Source organism: Anguilla anguilla, chromosome 16 (assembly GCF_013347855.1).
Source record: "Anguilla anguilla isolate fAngAng1 chromosome 16, fAngAng1.pri, whole genome shotgun sequence".
NCBI classification, from domain to species: Eukaryota; Metazoa; Chordata; class Actinopteri; order Anguilliformes; family Anguillidae; genus Anguilla; species Anguilla anguilla.
Window position 1 is genome coordinate 3,542,614 of NC_049216.1, and position 20,512 is coordinate 3,563,125.

Below are 20,512 nucleotides of genomic sequence, written 5' to 3' on the forward strand. Positions count from 1 at the left end.
CCAAAATGAATGAATGAATGAAAATGAATGACAGCATCAATAATAATACAAATAGATATATTACAGTACTGTGCAAACGTTTTAGGCAGGTGTGAAAAAATGCTGTAAAGTAAGAATGCTTTCAAAAATAGAAGTGTTAATAGTTTATTTTTATCAATTAGCAAAATGCAAAGTGAATGAACAGAAGAAAAATCTAAATCAAATCAATATTTGCCATGACCACCCTTTGCCTTCAAAACAGCATCAATTCTTCTAGGTACACTTGCACACGGTTTTTGAAGAAACTCGGCAGGTAGGTTGTTCAAAACATCTTGGAGAACTAACCACAGTTTTTCTGTGGATTTAGGCAGCCTCAAATGCTCCTGTCTCTTTATGTAATCCCAGACAGACTCGATGATGTTGAGATCAGGGCTCTGTGGGGGCTATACCATCACTTCCAGGACTCCTTGGTCTTCTTTACGCTGAAGATAGTTCTTAATGACATTGGCTGTATGTTTGGAGAGTAATTTGCTCTGGCCCGCTTCCAGCTCGTAGGAGCGATGAGGTCTACAGTAGGCTATCTTCGCTAAATCTCTGGCTGTCGGAGTGGTGCTCATCTAGTGACATAGGCTATATTAATAATCGGCCTGATTTCTGGGGAAGGCCTGTCCTACTGAAGAGAGACGGACTCCACCCGAGCTGGAGAGGTTCTCGTGTCCTATCGAACAACATAGCTGCTAGTCTTAGTAAGGCCAGATCCTGACATTCCATCAGCCGGCCAGGGCGTCGGCCAGGCCGCAGGCTTCTAACCCTACGTGTTTGCCTGCTCGTTTCTTTATACCTGTGTCCCAGACATATGGCCCTACGCATCTGTCTGCAAGGTGCGTTTCAGAGCTAGCCAACAGAGATAGTATTTCAAAAGCCCCTTTAACTAATACTTTTAAACTAGAATCTAATATCTGTTATACTGAGACTGTGTCTGTTCCACGCATCTATGCCAAACGTAAAGCTAACTGTGGTATTGAGTCTAGCGCCTAAGCATGGATATATGTTCTCCTCTTTTGAAGTTCTTATTACTAAATGTGTACAGCCTGGTTACAACAGGAAGATTTACAGACAGCGGTACTAAATTGTTTTACGCCCATTAGCATGGTCGAATTATCCAAATTAGTTATGTCCTCAAACCCGACGACCTGTCTACTCGATCCTATTCCTTCAAATTGGATTAAAGAACTATTTCCGGTACTGGGCCAGCATATACTAAAAATCATTAACACATCCCTAGTCACAGGATACGTACCTGAGTCACTAAAAGTGGCAGTTATTAAGCCATTATTAAAGAAAACAAACCTAGAACCTGATAAATTGGAAAATTATAGACCTGTTTCAAACCTTCCATTTCTATCAAAATTATTGGAGAAAACTGTTGCTAAGCAACTAAGTGCATACCTTAGCTCTAACGGTATCCTTGAAATATTCCAATCAGGGTTTAGACCCCACCACAGCACAGAAACCGCACTCATCAAGGTTACAAATGATTTACTACTGTCAGCCGACCGTAACTCTGTGTCGGTTCTTGTACTCCTCAACCTGAGTGCAGCTTTTGACACAATTGATCATGGAATTCTACTGGACAGACTCCAGGCCTGTGTTGGACTTCATGGACAGGCACTCGCATGGTTTGGATCATACCTATGTGACGGGAAACAGTTTGTCAAATTAAAAGAAGAAGAGTCCAGCTCCTCAATAATGAAATACGGTATTCCACAAGGATCAGTACTAGGACCAGTACTCTTCTCGTTATATATGCTACCACTTGGCAATATTATCCGGGCACATGGCGTAGAGTTCCACTGTTATGCGGACGATACTCAGATTTATATTTCAATGAGACCTGGCGAAGCACTGCCGCTTTCATAGGTTATAGGCCTGTATTGTAGATATCAAGGTTTGGATGCTTTCAAATTTTCTGCTCTTAAATTCAGATAACACTGAAATGTTGGTTTAGGTCCTAAAATATTAAGGGAGAAATTGTCTACTCTCACCTTAAACTGTGATGGTTGTTTGGCTGAACCTAATATGGTCGTTAAAGACCTTGGTGTCACCATTGATCCTGATCTATCTTTTGACACTCATATAAAAAACATATCCAGAATTTCCTTCTTTCAGCTACGCAACATAGCTAAAATTAGACATTTCCTGTCAGTTGGGGATGCTCAAAAATTGATCCATGCGTTTGTTACGTCTAGGTTAGATTACTGTAACGCCCTGCTTTCTGGCTGCCTTAATAACTCGTTAAAGAGTCTCCAGCTTGTGCAGAATGCAGCTGCTCGTATCTTGACCAGAACTAAGAAGTATGAGCACATTACACCAGTACTAGCATCGCTTCACTGGCTACCCATTTAGCATAGGATAGATTTCAAGGTTTTGCTCCTGACTTTTAAAGCTCTGCATGGACGTGCACCTGTGTACATATCTAACCTGCTCCTACCTTATAAGCCCACAAGGTCACACCGATCCCAAGACGCAGGCTACTTGGTAGTCCCAAGAATTTCCAAAAACCTAAAGGGTGGTAGGGCTTTCTCCTACAGGGCCCCACTGCTTCCAAAATTTATAAAGGAGTCAGACTCAGTCTCAATATTTAAATCTAGATTAAAAATGCACCTCTATGCTCAGGCTTATAATTAGTTGTAGTCTGGAGACAGGGTGCGAGAAGCCTGTAGTCATAGAGCTTTGTAGGTGGCAATCCTTTCCTTACTGTAACATGTCAATCAGCTGTGACCCGACTTTACATGGGCTGGCTCTTGATAGGCGGGTATGGTTGTGTACCCCTCATGACTGCATGGGCTCTCCATCCCTGTCCTAGTAGCTATGCAGCCATATACTACTCCTGGCGGGGTCCCCCAATACATACTACTGCCACTTTACCCACTGTCTGCTATATCTTCCCCACGCTGCCGGCGGGGCTCTTGCCCCAATCCTCGAGAGTGCTTTGAGAGTCGTCTGGTCTCCCCCACCTCGGTCCAGCCTGTCTTTCGTCATTGCCTCCACCCTGCCCACATCTGTCGCCACGTGCTGTTCCCCATCACCACCACCCGGCCCCACCCATCATCTGAGCCACATCATGAACCTTATAAAACTGACTGACATGTTGGTCACCAGTCGGCACCCTGAGCCGACCAGAGGAGGATGGGTTTCTCCCTTGAGCCTGGTTCCTTCCAAGGTTTCTTCCCATCTGCCACAGGGAGTTTTTCCTTGCCACTGTTGCCTTAGGCTTGTTCCTGTGGGGGTTTGGGCCAGGGTTGTCTGTAAAGCATATTGTGAAAACTGCTGTAAAATACACTATACAAATAAAATTTGATTGATTGGTTGATTGATTGATTGATTGATTGAAATTGATGATTAGCTCCTGTTTGGTATAATTGGTTAAATCCTGACTATATGCCTACAAAATCCCTGACTTTGTGCAAGTGTACCTAAAAGAATTGATGCTGGTTTGAAGGCAAAGGGTGGTCACACCAAATATTGATTTGATTTAGATTTTTCTTCTGTTCACTCACTTTGCATTTTGTTAATTGATAAAAATAAACTATTAACATTTCTATTTTAGAAAGCATTCTTACTTTACAGCTTTTTTTTCACACCTGCCTAAAACTTTTGCACAGTATTGCATATCTAATAATAATAATAATAATAATAATAATAATCTTTGGTGCTTGGCCCCTTAACTATTCAGAGGTGAATTGTCCGGCTGAGATTAAAGTCACTAAATCTGTACAGACTGCATTTCATTGACCCAAAAACACAAACACACAACGTCTAATCATTCTGAGGTGTTGATAGCAGGCCATTTCTGAGATATTCTGTAAAATAAATAAATAAATAAATAAAAACAGAAGTGCAGTATAACAGGTTAGTTCCATAACCATTGTGCTACACTGTAGCCTTGCTTTTGTACTTCAGAGCAGTGTCGCTCAAGAACTGAAATTTAGGACTAGACCACAGCGACATCCACTGACCATAAGTGGGATGCGTGCTTAGTCATGAATTCCGACAGGGGAAATCAGCTCAGAGAATTGCGAAATTTTGGGAAATCATCTCGCCGCAAGATGCGTAAATGCCCATCCAAAACTACACCCTCCCTGAACTAGCTACATGAATAAAATATAAAAGGCGCGAACTTTGATACAAATTTAGAGAACTTCTCTGGGAGAATTCATTTTCCATATCTTACGCAAAATGATATGTAACGAATTTGTATAATAACCCAGATAGCAAGCGACTCCGGGCAGGATCTGGCCTGGATGACATGGCTTCTGAACGGAATCCGAGCAGATCCGTCCCCGAGTGTCTGGCTGTCAGGAAAACATCAATCAAAATAAGGTGACAAAAACTTATAAAAATTAATAAATAAATAAAACAGAATTTCTTATTTACTTTTTACAATTTGGGCATTCCAGTCGAACTCATCACATAGGCTGCGAGCAATGGATGAAATTAAATGAAACTGTGCTCCAAGAAATATGATAATATATATTTATCGTATTTAATATCGAAAAATGAAAAGATTTTATAACTAAAATTTCCGGTAGAATTTATTGTCCCACACATGATGATTCAAGGAATTTCGCGTTTTATGCAAGTTTGTACGAATAAAACGTCAGTTTTCAATGTTGAACACGGAATATTATCAATTAAGGTTAATGCTGTAAACTTCAAAATATTGACGATTATACTTTTCCCAATATTTTTAGACTGAGATTTTTAGATTTTAGTTTTTTCTCTAAATTGGTAAAGCTACTTGCGTGGGATGGGACAAATCATTTTAACCGAATTTATTTATTTATTTATTTATTTATTTATTTATTTATTTATTTATTTATTTATTTATTATTTAAACCTGTTTGGGCTTTTGTCATCGCATGAACGAACATTATAGACGCAAGTCTGAGTAATGCAAAGTGTGTGACGTCTTCCTAAAACCGAAACCTCGGCATTTCCGCATTAGTAACTTTGCCTGCTTAAAGTTCGGACTGGACCTTCTTCCGTAGGACGAGCTTTGTTCGGGCGTTGTACAGACTGCTTGTATTCCATTACCTTGTATACCCATGTTGTTGTAATGTACAACGTTTTGTTTTGCGGCTGGTGACAGGCAGTGAGTAGGAGTAGTGTAAAGACGGTGACTCTCAGGTAAAGGATTACCTAGCTGTTCCTCATAAGAGTCAAAACTGGTTTCCAGTGAAGCGACATGGAAAATGATCAGAAGGGAGCGACTGGTGGAGAAGGTAATTCATCAGCTGTTACTGAATGAACACCAAATTGTTGTCAATACACTTGAGATGACAGGGCATTTATGGTAGGCTACGTACGCGCTTAGCCTACTGTAGAACTGGTGTTCATTTGAAAAAGTGGCTAGCAGGACATGTCTTTACGCAGGGCAGCGCTGTTTTTCCGCGGAGTGGCTCCTCAATTTTACTGCAGTCGTGGGGAGAGGTTGGAGCGGCGTAGCCGGTTTTAGGTCAGATATGGTTAGACAATGGAAACGCTTATTAGATTCATGTTGTCAATTGGGTTTCCTTTTCTTTCAGCAATACGTTTTACTCTGCAGTTTTCAAAAGCGAGGTTTAGGCGTTTCCCAGAAAAGAGCATTAGTGACATGCAGTGACGTCACTATATTGCACTTTGAAAATAATCCAAAGCATTTATGAAAGCCGGGTAGCAAAACACAAAACCGTATAGGACGTGGGTCGATCACAGCACATAGCCAAGAGAGTACCAACAATGCTTATGTCCTGCAGCAGTGATGAATACCCATATAAAGGATATCCGTATGAAGGATTCATGTATTTACCATTATACTTCTACTTTCAGACACTGTTGATGACAAAATTATGGAACAAGGAGCAGTTGTTTTCAGAGGGTAACCATGGAATTTTTTGTCTCAATAATTTCATGGAACCACTTTATTTTATAATCTGCTGAAAAGATCATTTGTATGCGCTCTCTTTAACACTGACTCTAAATATAATTTTTCTTAGATATGTAATTCAGAGTGTAAACAGAGATGATCCACGAATGCACCTGGTTCCTGAGGATCTTGGTGGGAGGGCAGACGAAGGACAGGAACCTGAGGTGAAAGAAGTTGTGTTGCGTTTACGGAAGATAGCAGAGGATCTCAACAGGGATGCTGAACTGGAGCGGTAAGAGTATTTTTAATCAGCAAGGCTTTCACCTGGAAACACTGAGTGTGTTTTTCCATAAAGGAGTCGCTTTGTACGTGAAGATAAATTGATAAAGATAAAAAAGAAATTAAGAAATAATAATAAAATAAATAAATAAGATAAGTAAACAAAATAATAATAATTAAAAAATAAAATAAAATATTATATATATATATATATATATATATATATATATATAAAATCCAAGCACTCTCCAGCATCTTGTTTATGTGTGGACCATTTTACAGAAGAGAATCTTTAAGTTGAATGCTGTATAGATGTGGAGAATCTAAAGGGTGATGGATAGCTCAGTTTGTGTCAAAATGTTAATTTTAAGTTGATTTTATCCATTGATACTAATGGGAACCATCAATAGCAGTTTTTAAATTTAAACCAACACTGATTTTTTCAGATTCAAAAATATATTCATTTTTTTTATATTTGAGTGTTATTTTTATTTTGGTTGTAACACTGTTTGATATTAGCATTATTCTTATTTGAGGACCAGCTGTTTTGTGTTTTAACTGAGTTAACCCTTGAAAAGGGTTAAGGGCCATTTAGAGAAGTAGGCTAACTCAGCAGAAGCTGACCTCATCCTGGATAACTTCAGATCTCAGAGCTGGATTAAAATAATTTTATCACTATTTTATCACAAATTTCTCTGTCTAGCATCTCCATTGCCTGATTCGTGCTGCCCAAACACTTTTGCTGCTAAATATACTGTATATGCAGTGCTCTCCAAAAGTTTGTTGACGTGGAGTGAACTTTGTTATTTTTGCTATATACTTAAGGCATTTGGATTTGATATTAATTGAATGTGAATATAAGACAAAAGTACAGACAATCGGCTTTTATTTCATGGTACATATGTATGGGTTTTACTTCTTCACAGAAAGCGCTGTTTTTGTGTTGAGTCCTCAAATTTTCAGCTGGAAAAAATTACATTAACAGATTGACTTAAAAGTAAAGCATGTAATATTTGGTTGCATAGCCCTTAAATGCAATAACTGCTTAAAGTTACCTACCGACATCACCAAACATTTGGTATCGTCTTTGGAAATGCCTTTCCAGGCCTTCACTGCAGCTGCTTTCAGCTTTCAGTTCTTTTTTTTGGGGGGGGGGGGGGGGGGGGGGTGGGTTCTTCAGTCTCCTATTCAGCTAGTTCTGAAACTTAGTCAGTGAAAATCTTTCCACCTTTTCCTAATGAAAAATGTTCTGTTTGCATTGGCAGTGTGTTTGGGGTTGTCTTGCTGCAGGTTGATGAGGTTGGAGGAATTTCTTTGTACATTTTGTGCACTTCTGAATTCATCCTGCTGCTGTCATGCTCTGTTATATCATCAATAAAGATAAGTGAGGCTGTTAGAGAAACGACTATACTTCCTTCCTTTCTCCACACGTTTGGCTTTCCATGGCTTTGGTAAAGGTTTATTTTGGTTTCATCTGTCCATAATACATAATGTTCCAGAACTCTTCTAGCTGGTGTCTGTATTATTTGGCTAATTCTAATCTGGCTTTTGATTCTTGCTGCAGATGAGATGTAATGGTCTTGCAGTGTAGCCTCTATAATTTTGCTCTCAAAGCGTACAGTGGCTTGTGATATTTTCACCACTGCCCTCTGGGGACTGCTGGTGATATCACTGACCAATGTTTTAGTGTTTTTATTCACAGCTCTTAGATTTGTCTGTCATTAACTGCAGTAGTCATCCTACAGGCCAACCTGTATGGTGTTTATTTATGAGTCCACCAGTGTTCTATCTATTTTCAAGACTTTCCAAGATGCTGTACTTGATATACTCAATTTACGTGCTATTATTAATGATTCATTATGTTCTCTCAGCTTACTGATTAGTTGTTTTTCAGCCATAGTTAGTTCTCTGGCCTCCACGATGACATATGCCTTTGACACTAAGTGCAATCTTCATGGATGAAAACAAAGGTTAAAACCAAGACGAGATGCCTACTCTTCTTTTATGTGTGAACAAATCATGCAAAAAAAAAATCACCTGAGAAACAGTTAACACCTGTCAGTCATCTGTTAACTTAATTTTGCACTGCTGAAAAGGGGGGACTCAACACAAAAACAGCTGGTTCTGTACAATGGTGAAACTCTTGTCTTCAGCAAGAGAAAGATATGTCATGTCTCTCTGAGAATGGCATCTTATTGTAGAAATGATGTATTATGTTTCATGTGCCCTGGTGGAACTGCAAGGCAGCACCCAAGTTTTATTGATTATTTCTTCTCATTGAAATCAGTGATTCAATTGTTGAGTTGGCTATCAAGAACAGTCTCAAATAGTAACCGGTTCCAAATTTCCAAGAACTGAGAATTTTCTAAGAAATGCGCCTTTCAAATCTGCTTATCGAATCCTGAAGATGTATTTTCAGTGGCATTCGCGATGAGTGAAATGCAGAGAGTTTTAATCAGCTGCCAGGACCGACTCCACTTACACAGACATTTATGATTGCGTAACACGCATGCATCAACGCGCCTGCAATAGGCCACACCCCCACCATGGGGGAAAACATGTAGTTCGTATTAGTCAGAGGATTATCAAAATTGGAAAAATGCCAAAAAAGCTGTTGGATGGTGGGCTGTACAAATGACAGAGCCAAGGACCCAGATTTATAGTTTTATGTCCTCCCATGCAAGATCACGCCAATGAGGAGAACAAGCGGAAACATTAGGGGAAAGATAGGACCAATATATGGGTCCATGGAAAGCCAGGTAACTCTGGGATCTGGAATCCAGCCATATTTATATTTGTAGTAAATTACCCATTTTGTCCCCGATAAGTATATATAAATGTCAGAAACATGTCAGAAACAGTCATTTGTATGTTTGTTTAATTAGTTTTTTAGGATGTGATGTGACATGTAATTGCATAGTTAGCAACGTTACATATCGCACCACATCCTAGCTAATGTTATTATGATAGCTTAGCTGCATTTAACTAAGAAGCTTTTAACTAACCTTATTAGCTATGATAGACCTAGCAGTTTTTACCTAACGTTAACATTAGTTAAAAGCAGCTATCGTAATAACGTTAGTTAAAAGCACCTTTTTGCACGGGAGCACAGAAAACTTCAGATCTAGGTTCTTGTCCTTGTTTTTCGTACAGCCCACCACGCAACGACATTTCGGAATGTTTGTAGTCTTGATAATCCACCAATTATTTACTATTAACTCTATGGAGTGCTCTCTTGGAAATTTACTTTTTATGGCTCCCCAAATCTGCTAAAGATAAAGGTGGATTTGCGTACAACACATTTCGGTTTCTTTTTTTTACTCAAAAAAATGTCACAAGAATCTGGACCAGGATTCGATCAGGACCATAGACCGTATAAAAATATGGACGAAGTGATTATGACGTCACCCACTGATTTGCTACGGTTAGTGCTCACTGGCGCATGAAGCCCAAACTAGGGCGCAGCCATTGCCCGTTGCAACCAACGCAAGCGCAGTGGAGCGAAAGAGCGGAGTCCACGACTACAGGAAAATCCACCCCGACTACCTTGTGGTAATTAGACACGCCCACGTCTGGACAAAAAGCGTGTCTGTACAACCATAGAACCGCACTGTCATAAGATTTCAAAAAAGTTAATTGTGCAAAATATGTTTAGTGTTTAGATATTTACATAGATGGACAGATAAAATAGATCACTGGCTAGCTAGCTTACGAGCTTGCTAGTTATATAGACAGATAACAGATCTCTAGATAGCTAGACAGATATATCACGAGATAACTAGCTAGCTAGCAAGTTAGCTAGATAGACAGATAGATCGATAGCAAGACAGTAGGCTTTAAAATCCCCCTAGCTTGTCTTCTTAAGGAAGCTTCAAAACTGCTTACAAATCTGATTTCACCAACAGCATATACAAAGACGAGATTTTATGAGAATCAGCTGAAACCCCGAAATGGTCAAAAATCGCATTTTGACATATTGTTTTGAATATTGTTTATCTGAAAATGTCTCAAATGTACTAACCGAAAGAATGGGAGAGAAGAATAGCGGTTAGTAGGCCTACAGTTGAACCCTATTTTTATACGGTCTATGAGTTGAAAGCAGCACACAACATTTTTGGACCTTGGACTTAAAATGGTGAGATCGTATGTAATCTAGCTAATCAGAATAAAACAACACAGCATTGCACCTGCCGCTGAAGCACTGCCTGGCTGCGAGGATGGTGAATGTCCTCATATGGGCATACGGTAGTAGGACAAGCCACATTGCATGCACTGAAATTAATATGCGTGGGCGCGGTTTCAGGTTGTTTTTGCAACCAGGCGTTGCAGTTCACTCTTTAGCCACTGGGGAGAAAGGCTTCACTAATAGAGGCGAGTTGTTGGCGCTTGACAAGAACCAAATTCGATAAGCAAGACCGGAATGGTAACCGGAATTTATAAAATCTAAATGATACCCAACCCTGTTGAATTGTTGCTTTGTTCTTTTCCCCCTTTCTTTCACAGCCTCTTAGACGCTGTTGATCTGGATTCTGTTCAAGACGTCTTTTTCTCTGTGGCCAGGAAGATCTTCGCCGATGAGGTTTCCTGGGGGAGGGTGGTTGCCTTTTTTCATTTTGCTTACAGACTCATATACAAGGTACTATTCACGCCCGTGGAGCGACCGTGTACCAGTTTCACACCGAGATTCAAATTAAGGGTTTAGGCTTGCATGTTATTAGGACAGTATAACATCCATGTGTTTATTGTGGTCAGTGCATTAAGCATTTCAAAACCAAATGTTTGGTTAAGTTACAGGCAACACTGTATGGTAACATTCAATCTGCTAGCATTAGCATAAACAAAGCAGGAATGACAGTTCTTTATGTTTAGAATCCACAAATCTACATAAACATATTGCATTGGATATTTGGTCATGTTCACTAACGTTGTCATGAATTCCTATGAAATAGACAAATCATTTGTTACTTTATAAAGTAATAACAGTTTAACAATTAATAACACTTAATCATGTTAATGAGGCCACTGACAAAGGATTTATAAAATCTTTGCTAATTCATTAGCATATCATTAGTCAGGTTAGAGTGGCTAATGATGTTCACAAGTTTGCTATGCGGTGTGATTAGATGGCAAGCTAGCTAACAGCAGTTGGGGGCTGCTGGATGGCTCCATCTATCCATCCATCAGCTGTTCTAGTGCATGCACAGGCCCCGTGGTTCGGTACTGAATTTGGGCTGTGTCAGTGCTGACTGTGCCTTGTATTTATATCAATTACATTCAAAAACGTTCCACATGTAGTGCTTTTAGATGAGGTCAGTCGTTCTGTCATATTTCCTTAATCAGTGATATGGTGTGACAAGCTGATGGCTTTTATACCTAACTGTAGCATCACCACAGGTGTTCAAGCCAAATAAAGAGGAACTACACATTAGATGGTCTATTTTCACGTAGGCTGTCAGTAAGTGCATAACTCCAAAAAGTAGTGATTTTTCAGAGCAATCTCACAGTAGCAAGACCATGAGATCAATTTCACATTAGTTGCAGCAGAAGGTTAGACAAAGATGAGCACTGAAATGTCAGTTTCATTCGAATTAGTTTTATTTCACTGTGCAGTTTCAATATATTGTGTGTTTCAGAAGGCTGTGCCATACACTGCACTTTCAGAAGATTCTGGAATCGCTCTATATTATGTAGCTTCTGTAGACAGCATTACATTACATTACAGGCGTTTAGCAGACACTCTTATCCAGATCGACTTACACTGTATCGAATTATACAGCAGGATATATACTGGAGCAATGCAGATTAAGTACTTTGCTCAAGGGTACAAAGGCATAGTCCTACTGGGGAATCGAACTTGTGACCATTATGTTACAAGACCAACTCCGACAGAAGTTTCAGTATTGCAGTTTCAATAGACTGTACTGTTTCAGTAGATTTTGCAGTTTTGGTATTTCAGTTTCAATAGACTACACTGTTTCAGTAGATTGTGCAGTGTCAATATTGCAGTTTCAATAGTCTGTACTGTTTCAGTAGATTGTACAGTTTCAGTATTGCAGTTTCAATAGACTACTGTTTCAGTAGATTGTACAGTTTCAGTATTGCAGTTTCAATAGTCTGTACTGTTTCAGTAGATTGTGCAGTTTCAGTATTGCAGTTTCAATAGACTACTGTTTCAGTAGATTGTACAGTCTCAGTATTGCGGTTTCAATAGACTACTGTTTCAGTAGACTGTGCAGTGTCAATATTGCAGTTTCAATAGTCTACTGTTTCAGTAGATTGTGCAGTTTCTGTAGACCCTGCAGTTTCCAGCAGATTCTGCTCTCAGTGGACTGTGCCATTTTTGCAGAATGCATAATTCCAAGGGACTGCAGTTTCAGTAATGTGTGTGGTCTTGGGAGACTGCAGTTTCAGTAATGTGTGTGGTCTTAGGAGACTGCAGTTTCAGTAATGTATGCAGTATTGGGAGACTGCAGTTTCAGTAATGTGTGCAGTCTTAGGAGACTGCAGTTTCAGTAGATTGTGAAGTCCAGGAGCCTACAGTTTCAGTGGGCTGTACAGTTGCAGTAGAATGTGCAGTTTCAGCAGACTGCGCCATTTCAGTAGTGTGCAATATTCCCTAAATTGTGCTGGTTCAATGGACCGGACAGTTTCAGTAAAACGGGCAGTTTCAGTGGAGTGTGCAGTTTTAGGAGACCCTGTGGTTTCTGTTTCAGGCTCTGACTCAGAACCACACAGAAATCATCCATAGGATCATAGCCTGGGTGTTGCAGTTCATAAGGGAAAACATATCCTCATGGATCCGACAGCATGGAGGATGGGTGAGTTCATAACAACGCTTTAATTTGTATAGCTCATTTTCATACAATGAATTGCAGTCCAAAGTCCTTAACATTAAAAAAGAAATATAAACAAGACCAAAAAAATGAGATAAATGAAGTAAAATATTAACATAACAATAATAATAATAATAATAATAATATAATTGTGTCGTCTGCATAACTGTGAAAGTTGTGTGTCTGTGTATGAGTAGGTGTTTACATGTGTGAGAGTGACCCAGGGACAGACAAATGGACTGACTGATGAATAGACAAACAACAAATAATCGCATGCTTATGTTTTCTCCATATTAATGTACACACACTCATGTGCAGGCATACAGTATACGCACACATACTCATACATTACATTACATTACAGGCATTTGGCAGATGCTCTTATCCAGAGCGACGTACAACAAAGTGTATAACCATAACCAGGAACAAGTATGTCGAAACCCCTAGAGAGAAGTACCGTTCCAAGTGCAGGGAACAACCGCATAGTTCAACTTGGACCCCGAAGGTTAAACTGTTTAACACTAACACAAACGAGAACAGTAACAATGCAGTCTATGCAAAAATAGAAGCAATACAAGTTAAGATGAGTGTGTTAACTAAGTCACCTACAAAAGAGCTACCTAGTTACAACCCTAAGCTTACAGTCAATTAAGAGATTCATACACATGCACACACGTAATCAGAGGCGCACATTCGCTCACACATAGAACCTAACTGAACGGTTAATAAAGGTGTGTAGATGACCGGTCGTTGTGACCGTTACAGGAGGGCGTGCTGAACTGCGTACTGCGCTGGAACAACGTGACCATTTTTGCCGCTGGGATCCTTACTGGGGCTCTGCTGTACTGGAAGATGGCCAACTGATCCGCTGGATTGCACCCCGACCCCTACATACAAGGGGTCTGTCACCGGGGTTTAACCGACGGCCCACACTCATATTACACCAGCAATCCCACAGTGTCAGCGCTTTAAAGCCCATGTTGGACAATCCCCTCTTTAATTCATAGAGCATTATGTGTTAGGTGGTGGGGAAACACTAATAGTGTAAACCTGGCGTACTCAGGGGTACCTGTCACATCAGTACTACTGCTGGTTTTCCTTTCTAGCTAAGATTTAATTAATTGATTGATTGACTTACTTGATTACTGATTGGTGGGAGACCCACTCACCTGGTGTCCCAGACCTAAACCAGTCCCCAAGGGGACTTGGGAAGGGGCTGGGGCTAAAGTATTACCTACGTTTTAAACCCGAAACGGGAGCGTACTGACTGTCCAGTTGCAGAATACTGCAGGTGCGAAGGGAGGATGACTGGATGTAGCCTTTCTACTGTGACAAATTTCACACATTATGACTGCAGTATGCCACCCCGGCACCAGCTGAGCAGATTCCCAGCATTGCCACCCCATCTCTTGAGGTGCGCTGAAGAGCGTTTCAAACGCTCAGATTTAACTTCCTGCTCCAAATCTGGAATGCTGGATCTGTAAAGGCCCCAAAACGTTCCTCCAGGGACAGTTTGAGTAGCCTGCCCCTGGTTTGAAGTTATTGTAAAAATGTCATGATTTTGAATTTCATTGTTCAAGGTAAAAAAAAAAAGAAGTGCTTTGCAGTTACACCTAGACCTCCATGTGTGATGGAAAGAACATCAAAGATCTTTTATCTGAAGATTACTCTTAATCACTGTAAATTAGTTTCAAAATGATTGAATTACTGTATTAAGATGGATATTGTGTTGCTGCCAAAGGTTTGCTTGGGACTATGCGTGTGTTTTTACTATGGAATTACAGAGCTAGAGTGCTGGTTTTACTTAATTTATTTTTTTGATTGACACTCCACCAGAGAATGAATGGGTATTTGAAAAAAAATGGGTCTTTTCCTACTGTGCGTTTCACTGAAACAAAGATGCAACTATCTGCTGTTAAATTCTTATGCATGTCCAAACAATGTAAACCACAGTTTACTATTCACTTTGTTTTTTAAATGTGTGATGTAAATGAGATTTATGAAATCAAGAAATTTGTATATTTTGAGAAACAAGCATGTAATTGTTAAGAATAAAAGTAATGATGTTATGCAAATGTTATATTTAAGTACATACGTGAGTATTCTGCATTGTTTTTTCTAGAAGGTTTCCAAAAAGATCATTTGGAGTCTCCAAAGGGACTCTTGGTGACTAAGTGATATCATGGGTCTTTAGAGGTGTAAGATACTATTTATTGTATCATGTTTGTTTGCCCCTGTTCTCCATGCTTAGCTCCCTTTTCGCCCTGCCTATCCTCCTCTTCTTCTTCCTCCTCCTCCCTCTCCACCTCCTTCTCCTTACTCTTTCCTTGCCACCTCTGGCAGGATCAGGTCAGGAAGAAATCACTACATTAGCTCTCTTGTTTACTAGTCTATTGATTGGGATCCATTGATTGAAGTTTTAGTCAAATGCTCCACCCCCTTCAACATGTCAAACACATCCCACAATTTCACATGCCACATTTATTATTCAAAATTAGGCCTACTCCTTATTTATAATAATAATGATAATAATAATAAAAATATTTAGTGAATGTATTTAAATGCTCGCCGATATAAAGTGGGATCAAGTCGTTCACTGAATATGTCCTCGGCTGTGGAATCAAATCTGTATTCACTGTTCTCCTCAGAAATATTCCGGCAGGCAAGTGATTTCTCCCACGGCCTCCCAGTGCTGACTTATATGTTCACACGGCATTGCAAAATAATTGTTTATTGTGAAACCACAACCCTTTTATGTGTAAAATGTTGTTTACGCCGAAAAAACAATGTGGTTCCTTTTATGCAAGCATAACAGCCTATGCACCATTAGAAACGTAATTTCATTGGCTAACCACTTTGCACAATGGCCCTAGTGGTCGGCACGCTGGCATGCCTAGATTGCTCAATTCAGACGTTCTGTACTCCTGCAACCAAATTAGGAGTTGGAAACACAGACTCTGTGTTTACTAGTAGACAATTCAGTACAACTGTGCCGAAGATGGAGTTTCTAAGCGCCACCATTGTCACGCTGGTCATCCCATTTACCAAGCACCCCCTCCTTGCAGTCTTATCTGTGACTACAACCCCCATACATGACCCACTGGACAATAGTGTTGATCTGGGCATACATGAAAGCATTCTTTTACCACTAATAGGTTAGTGGTATTTTATAATGAGGATAATTAACACTGTAACATAAACATTTGTTGGTTTGCTAAGCAGTGTTTCTGTTTAATGCATTGGATGTGAACTGAACTGGAATACTGCCAAAACGTGGTGGAGGGTTGAATATTGTTTTAATGTCATCCCATCCCCATACAAGAAAACATCACATACTGTAGAGTACAGAAAAACATACAAGAGTTAATGGTTACACGTTTAGGTACTGTACCGCATTGTATGACAATGTTTTTGCATTATTTTTAAATCTGATATCAATGTTTCATCTTAAACCTTCATAAGGGGCTCATGTATATGCTTTATAATGGACAAAAAGCATTTTATTCATTTTTGGAGAGATTTTGGATATGTTTCTGGACCCCTTGAGATTGTAGACCACTGTACTGATGGAAAGCTTGTAATTCCCACTTGAAAATGATGCAACGGTGAGTTTCTTGAGTCAAAACAGTTGATTTGTAGTGAAATATGTGAATATGTTGTGATTTACAGCAATACATAATTTAGACATTTTGGATAGATTTGGAGATGCTGGGTACACTGCTTTGTTTTGCTCCATAGATCTTTAGTAATTCTACATATCCACCCTTAGATTTTATGAACTTGTGGTGAAGGAATTTTTGATCCAGGACATGTATAGTTTAACCTGTTGTAAATAGGGGATCTCTCAGTATTTCATTGCAAACTAAAAAGGAGCAAATTCATTTTTTGCTTTTTTGCCTGAACAATTGCCTCTGTGGCACTGTATTTCTCCCTAATTTATGAATATAAACACATATTTATTAATATTGTAAATGGCATTTAAGACATTTTTCAAGTCCCTGCGATGCTCACATCTGGAGTTATAAAGCTTTAAATGGGGTACCCCCTAAATGGGCAAAGATTGGCCAGATTTGGCATGTGCGCAAAAGGGTTAAAAGCATTCTCAGTCACAGTCAAGACTGCCTTTGACCTCTTTAAAAGCCTCCTCAGTCACAGTCTCAGAATGCATTTGACCTAAAGCCTCCTCAGTCACAGTCCCATACTGCATATTAACTCTTTAAAAGGTTTCTCAGTCACAGTCACCGACTGCCTTTGAACTCTTTAAAAGGTTTCCTCCTGTCCTAGCCTTGCCTCCTCCTGAACCTGTCACTAGGAAACAGGAAGGGGAAGGAGGAGAGGAGATGAGGGCAGAGAGTTCATAAGAACTGGGACCTCCTTCACAGCTGTGTTGCTTTGCAGCCACATCTTTCAGGAGTGATGTTGAAATATGGCTGCTCCAGTCCTGTTATTTTCTGACCTGGCCTAAATCATCAATACCTTTATTTTGACAATTCCACTATTTAGAAACTGACTTGCTGTTATATTTCTGTAACAACAAGCTGTTTGTTCAAGCTATCACACACTTATGCAACTTTTTTTGACCTGTCTTTGTGATTTACGTACATTCACTAAATGTATCTATCCTTTCATTCCTTTCCTTCTCTGTGTTAGCATACCGCTGTGTATTTATGAACCAACCTTTCTGTCATGCTTTCAATTACATGTTGGATGCAACATGGGATCCTTCACCAAAGGAGGCAAACAAGGACAGATCCTGTTTCCTACCTCTGTTTATTAAATAAACAGTCGATTATTCAGCCGTCAGTCAGGAAGAAACAAGTGGAAAGTTTTTTATCTAGAAAGGCATTCATTATGGACTGCATGTTCAATATGTGAACAGTTCAGCAGAATCAAAATGCTTTCTTCTCTTTGTCAACTAACAAAAATACTTGTGATGTAAAATTGCAGTCAAGTCCTATGCTGAGCATAATGTTGTGAAATAGTAAATTGTGAATGAAAATAAGTGAGGCTGCTTAATGCTTTCACAGAGCAGTCCCTTCCAAGCAGGTGCAGCGTTGCACTGTGACCAGCAGGGGTCACCCTACAGTCATGAAAACCATTATGAGCATGTGCAAACTAATATCTGACCATTCTGAGCATGTGCAAACTAATATCTGACCATTCTGAGTATGTGCAGACTAATATCTGACCATTATGAGCATGTGCAGACTAATATCTGACCATTATGAGCATGTGCAGTCTAATATCTGACCATTCTGAGCATGTGCGAACTAATATCTGACCATTCTGAGTATGTGCAGACTAATATCTGACCATTCTGAGTATGTGCAGACTAATATCTGACCATTATGAGCATGTGCAGACTAATATCTGACCATTCCGAGCATGTGCGAACTAATATCTGACCATTCTGAGTATGTGCAGACTAATATCTGACCATTCTGAGTATGTGCAAACTAATATCTGACCATTCTGAGCATGTGCAGACTAATATCTGACCATTATCAGCATGTGCAAACTAATATCTAACCATTATGAACATGTGCAAACTAATATCTAACCATTCTGATCATATACAGGCTAATATCTCACCATTCTGAGCATTTGAAAACTAATATCTAACCATTCTGATCATGTGCAGACTAATATCTGACCATTATGAGCATGTGCAGACTAATATCTGACCATTATGAGCATGTGCAGACTAATATCTAACCATTATGAACATGTGCAAACTAATATCTAACCATTCTGATCATATACAGGCTAATATCTCACCATTCTGAGCATTTGCAAACTAATATCTGACCATTATGAGCATGTGCAAACTAATATCTGACCATTCTGAGCATGTGCAAGCTAATATCTAACCATTATGAACATGTGCAAACTAATATCTGACCATTCTGATCATATACAGGCTAATATCTGACCATTCTGAGCTTGTGCAAACTAATATCTGACCATTCTGATCATATACAGGATAATGTCTCACCATTATGAGTTTGTGCAAACTAATATCTGACCATTCTGATCATATACAGGATAATGTCTCACCATTATGAGCATGTGCAAACTAATATCTGACCATTATGAGCAAGTGCAAACTAATATCTAACCATTCTTATCATATACAGGCTAATATCTGACCATTCTGAGCATATACAGGACCATTCTGAGCTTGTGCAAACTAATATATGACCATTCTGAGCTTGTGCAAACTAATATCTAACCATTCTGATCATATACAGGCTAATATCTGACCATTATGAGCATGTACAGGACCATTCTGAGCATGTGCAAACTAATATCTGACCATTATGATCAAATCAATCAATCAATCAAATTTTATTTGTATAATATATTTAACAGCAGTTGTCACAATACGCTTTACAGACAACCCTGGCCTAAACCCCCCACAGGAGCAAGCCTAAGGCAACAGTGGCAAGGAAAAACTCCCTGTGGCAGATGGGAAGAAGCCTTGGAAGGAACCAGGCTCAAGGGGGAAACCCATCCTCCTCTGGTCGGCTCAGGGTGCCGACTGGTGACCAGCATGTCAGCCAGTTTATGCACAAGATATGATATGTGATGTGGCTCAGATGATGGGTGGGGCCGGGTGGTGGGGAACAGCAGGTGGCGACGGAAGTGAGCAGGGTGGAGGCAATGACGAAAGAGGGGCTGGACCGCAGTGGTGGGGGGAGACCAGACGACAGCACTCTCGAAGATTGGAGCAAGAGCCAGGCAGTGTGGGGTAGAAACGGCAATTAGGGAATTTGCAATATAACAGACAGTGGGTAAAGTGGCAGTAGTATGTATTGGGGGGACCCCACCAGGAGTAAGACCATTATGAGCGTGTGCAAACTAATATCTGACCATTCTGAGCATTTGCAAACTAATATCTGACCATTCTGAGCATGTGCAAACTAATATCTGACCATTATGAGCATGTGCAGACTAATATCTGACCATTCTGAGCATGTGCAGACTAATATCTGACCATTCTGAGCATGTACAGACTAATATCTGACCATTCTGAGCATGTGCAGACTAATATCTGACCATTATGAGCATGTGCAGACTAATATCTGACCATTATGAGCATGTGCAGACTAATATCTGTGTGGTTCTGTGAAAAAAGACAGTCTGCAGGGGCAGCTCTGAAGTTTCTGGCTAATGAAGATCAGGACACAGTGTAGGCCTAATTTTTCCATCACCAAAACAGCCATGTTCATGTTCTCTAAATGCTGAGATTAGTGCAGACTGCAGATCAGGAAGGGCTGACCTTTGACCTGTCATTGGAGGGGTATTCTGTACAGTCCAGTTCAGGAGTCTGTTGAGGCCTTTGGAATTCATCTTTTGGAATAGACGCTTCTTTCTGTGGAGTCAAAATAAAAAAACAAAACGTAAAAAAAGAAAAAAAAAACATCACAAAGCTTATTCCAATCAAACCGGGCCAACACATGCCCCCCCCCCCCCCCCCCCCCCCCGCCCCCCCACATGCCCCCTCACCTGA

The 20,512-nt window shown here is 39.9% G+C and overlaps 1 protein-coding gene and 1 long non-coding RNA gene across 2 annotated transcripts in view; one reads left to right on the forward strand and one right to left on the reverse strand.

The window, feature by feature from the left end:
• The first annotated feature begins 4,967 nt into the window (after positions 1–4,967).
• zgc:153993 (uncharacterized protein LOC767645 homolog) lies at positions 4,968–14,999 on the forward strand. The gene is made up of 6 exons (XM_035394822.1): positions 4,968–5,264; positions 5,851–5,899; positions 6,018–6,179; positions 10,670–10,802; positions 12,880–12,984; positions 13,765–14,999. The coding sequence occupies exons 1-6, from the start codon at positions 5,228–5,230 to the stop codon at positions 13,861–13,863; spliced, it is 585 nt and encodes a 194-aa protein (XP_035250713.1). The 5' UTR covers positions 4,968–5,227; the 3' UTR covers positions 13,864–14,999.
• A 4,690-nt stretch (positions 15,000–19,689) lies between these two features.
• Positions 19,690–20,512, reverse strand: part of LOC118214691 — a 55,053-nt gene continuing 54,230 nt past the window's right edge. The window contains exon 3 of the long non-coding RNA XR_004762671.1: positions 19,690–20,374. This is a non-coding gene — a long non-coding RNA (uncharacterized LOC118214691). The remainder of the gene's footprint in view (positions 20,375–20,512) is intronic.

Coding starts and splice junctions, on each gene's coding strand:
- zgc:153993 (XM_035394822.1), top strand. CDS start 5,228: ATGGAAAATGATCAGAAGGGAGCGACTGGTGGAGAAG. Junction 5,900..6,017: donor GGAGCAGTTGTTTTCAGAGG/GTAACCATGGAA, acceptor AATTTTTCTTAG/ATATGTAATTCAGAGTGTAA. Junction 10,803..12,879: donor CTTACAGACTCATATACAAG/GTACTATTCACG, acceptor TTTCTGTTTCAG/GCTCTGACTCAGAACCACAC.